Consider the following 4,193-nt stretch of genomic DNA (forward strand, 5'->3'; position numbering starts at 1 on the left):
TCATATCTTTAACACTCAAAAGGAATAATGTGATTAACTCAAGCTGTGTCTAAGGATGGACCATCACAACCACCATTCAATCTGCACTGGGTAAACAACATCAAACACCCCAAAGATACTCAGTTAACAAGCAGACACGTTATTTGGTCTCTCTTACAGAGCTGCAAATTAACAGTTTCAGCAATTAATTTTAATCAGCACAAGTTCTGCATGTGGGAAAGGCAAATAAAACCTCTGGGGACAACATACTTCCAAACTTTTAATAAATATATCTTTAAGGCTTTTTATGTACAAATTAAATCACTATGGTTCCAAGTGCAAATTTAAATCTTTACAAACACTTCACAAATATCAAGCTTCATTTTCAAAATAAAGGTTCAGTAATTTCATTTCACATTTGGGTGTGCTAGTGAGTATGTGTGGCTGCAGGAAGGCGTATGTGGGATTGAATCAAAATAAACTGCACTGTGCGTGTGTTCGTGGTGATGAAGGAACATATCACCCACTGCAGAGGTGTGGCTCACCGATGTGTTTTTAATCATTTCTGGACAACAGTGCAGCTCTGTGACAGAGGAAGAAAACATTTTGGGCACTGATACACACACTCTGCACATTTCTCCAGGGACTTTCATGTTTCTAAAATACCAAAGCACTGTGTGCTAAATGAGGTTTTTGGTTCTACAGCAACATTATATCTGACTGCTTGCTTTGTTGATTATGAAGCAGTGTCATATATTCCAAAGGCCAAGCGGCCTTTGAAATACACATTTAGGTTTAGCCAACATTCAGCTTACTCTATCTCAGAAAGATGAATTATTCAGCTGTTCAATCTGTGGTCACAAAATTTATTGAGAAGGGTAGGGTAGAACTTTATTGATCCCACATTGGGGAAACTCCAGAACATCCCGTTAGCTTATAAACTCAGTGCTCAGCTGAAGGTGAAATCCCTCCAGGTGCTCTTTAAGCTTCTCCCTCACATCTTCTCTCCTTTCCACCGATCCACTGTTGATCACAGACTGCTGGTCACTGTGTTCATCATCACAGGCTGTTTCGACTTTGGCCAGAGCTCCACTGTTCTCCGTCATCAGTCCCAAGTCTCCTTTAGGATCCAGTTCTGCCATCATTATGGTTTGTGTTTTGTCATCGACCCCCTCCTTCTTGAGAAAGCTTTGTGCTCCCTGCTCAGCAGGGACAGGCACCAGAATGACCTGTCCCTCAGCACAGTCCTGTATCCAAAACAGCTGCTGCTGCAGGTCCAGGTGATGCCCTGGACCCACAGCTTCAGACTCTGCTTCACATATATCAGAGAGCAGCAGCTTACGCTGAGAGCCTGAAAGCCGCAAGCCCTGCTCATGAGTACTAGGCGGAGACACCCCAGCAGAGATCACATGTTGAAGACTGGGAGTCTGGAGCAGGACCTGGGAATGTGTTTCAACATTTTTCCCAAGTGGTCTCTCCAGCCTGTCTATCCATATGTCTTTGGTATGTTCAGCTGTACCACAAGTACTGCTTTCAACCATCAGCGAGTCCTCGTGCTCCATTGGCTGGACATCCTTCCTCGTCTTTGAAAGTGTGCATGCGCCCTGGTCACGCACCTGCATTTGCCCTCTTCCACAGTAAAAGCAGTATCCTCTCTCCTCTTCAGACCAGCTGTTGGTGTCTGGAACAAAATGACCCCCCATCTCCATCTGATCCACACATCTATCCTCAAACAACCCTGTATCCTCAGGTGCAGCATCAGTCTCACGCTCCTCCTGGTTAGAGCCTTGCTTGCCTTGTCCTTTGTCCTTCCCTGGAGGCCACTTGGCCTTGTTTTTACAACCGTCTCGTGACACAAGCAGCGTGTGCTTCAACTGTTTATCCCGAAGCCTCAGCACAGTGCTCCGTAGCCGGTTCTCCCTCCGCCTGGCTGCATGCAGCTGGTGTAAGGCCTTCTCCAAGCAATCAATAGCCTGGTCGTAACGTCTCCTCCACAGCAGGGGGCAGAGCTGAGCGTAGCTGTGCTCCTTTGACAGGTAGAAGCCTGGAGGAGGGGGCAGGCGCCTCATGTAGCATGATGGGGAGAGGGGGCGAAGCTCTGATGGTGGTGAAGGAGCGTGTTCTTGCTGGTAGAGCTGCTTCACCACTGATGGCCCTTGAGAAGATGCAGGCTTGTTTTCATGCAGCTCCTTGACTGCTGCCACTGACCTCTGAACTGTGGGCTCTTCTAAAGCCTGCCCCTGGTCTGTCTCCTGCTGAGTGTTCTCCTGATCACATGAGCAGGGGGTCTTCCTACTAAAAAACAGATGCAGTGACAAAAATTAGAGAGAGTTAATTATATAAAGTTTTTAGGAGCGATTATAGATCATAAACTGTCATGGACATACCATACACAAAATGTTCAAAAGGAAATATCAAAAACAATTGCAATATTGTATAAAGTACAATATATTTTGAACAAAAATGCATTATATTGATTGTACAGTTCTCTCATCACTCCATATTTAACATATGGAGTAGAAATTTGGGGAAATACATATAAATCTAGAACTACTCCAGCCTTTTTATTACAAAAAAAAGGTCATCAGATTAATTACACCTTCTCCATATAATTCCCCAACAAATCCTTTGTTTATTCAGTTTAAAACATTAAAATTTTATGACTTGGTAGACTTGTGTACTGCTAAACGTATTTATAAGGCAAAACAACAAACCCTCCCTCAGTCTTTGCAAGCTATGTTCAGCGTAAGGGAAAGTAATTATGACCTTAGAGCCGTGGTTCTCAAAGTGTGGGGCACACCCCACTAGTGGGGAATGAAGACATGACAGGTGGGACGCAATGAACGAAGAAAATTAGAAATGGGTCATTAATACAAGTAAGTTAACATAACATCAGTTCGAGGCCCGGGAGAAAAAAGTGGAACGATAGTGCAACAATAACGGTTTAACATCGGCATGCTAACTGCAGCACAACAATATAAGGAAACATTCACACAGAGGGCCAATAGTGTACGTAGTGGGCATAATAACGCAAATGGATAAATTTGTTACATGGACCACAAAAAAGTAGGCGATTCAGCGCAAGCAGACAAAGAAACGACAGGCAGTAGCCTTATCAACCAAAAAGCCATCTGAAAAGGAAATATGATGAAGCCTATCTTGAGCTTGGATTCACGGTGGGAATGGTGGGGGCAGAAGACAGACCCATGTGTGTCTTGTGTCTTAAGCCGCTGGCAGCAGACGGCACGAGAGCCAATAAATTAAGACATTTAGAGACAACACATCCCCAGTCACGTTAATAAGTGTAACTGTAGACATGGTGTCGATTATGCTGGATGAGACAAGTGCTGCAAAATTGAAAACTATCCCCCTGTCAAACGATACAGTTGCACTTATATTTTATCTGTTTTGAACTTGGTGTTATTTGATATGAAAGTAAATTTGAAATTTTAAAATTGGCCGATTTCGTTATTTTTTGACAAGTGGGGCTTGAAAATTCGCCCACCCTCTTAAGTGGGGAATGATAAAAAAATTTTGAGAACCACTGGGTTAGAGGGACATATATGTTTAACAAACCATATTGTAGAACTAAATTAAGTAGTAACTGCCCATCTAATAAAGGTGTTCAGCTGTGGAATAGTTTTCCTGATGAAATAAAGATGGCTACTTCGTTACCACAGTTTAAAATACTTTATAAAAGAATGGTAATAAAAAAATAGTCAATAATAATAATAATAATGAAAATAAAAATCATAAGGCATGTTCTTGTAAATATATATTCAGAATACGCAGTATTTTTTTTATATTATATTGTGACGACCTACGTCAGCTATTGGGGAGGGGTCTGGTGGCAGCGACATGATGCGTGGGGGGCATCATGGGAATTCAGCGACTAGTTCGGGGAACAGTTGTACAAGTGTTTTAATGTGTTCTAATGTGTTTTAATGTGTTCTGATGTGTTACCCTGTTATGTTTATCTTGATGACTTGTATGTGTTAACAATGTTTTGCTAGCTGGTTGGGTGCTGTGTTTCTGAACCGTAAGTCTAAGCTGTATGTGTAAAACTGACCCTGTTGTGAATGTGATGTGTGAGTTCGGTTCTGTGTTCTAAATAAATGACCAGAAAGACAGAGTGGCATGGTGGTCATTGTGAAGGACACGCCCAAGTGCTACCCAGAGTCGTGCGGTGTATGGGACCTGGAGTAGGCACTAAT

General features: G+C 42.7%; 1 protein-coding gene across 3 annotated transcripts in view; it reads right to left on the minus strand.

Annotated features, from left to right (window-relative positions):
- Positions 1-234: 234 nt before the first annotated feature.
- Positions 235-4,193, minus strand: part of thap7 (THAP domain containing 7) — a 30,539-nt gene continuing 26,580 nt past the window's right edge. For 2 of the 3 annotated variants that reach the window (XM_020624798.1, XM_020624799.1), the window contains exon 5: positions 236-2,274. In XM_020624798.1, the coding sequence (XP_020480454.1) occupies positions 909-2,274 (1,366 nt within the window). In that variant the 3' untranslated portion in view covers positions 236-908. Of the gene's footprint in view, positions 2,275-4,193 lie in introns of all 3 variants that reach the window. The other variant, XM_020624801.1, reaches the window with a different exon arrangement.

Source organism: Monopterus albus, unplaced genomic scaffold, assembly GCF_001952655.1.
Source record: "Monopterus albus unplaced genomic scaffold, M_albus_1.0 scaffold339.1, whole genome shotgun sequence".
Lineage (NCBI taxonomy): Eukaryota > Metazoa > Chordata > Actinopteri > Synbranchiformes > Synbranchidae > Monopterus > Monopterus albus.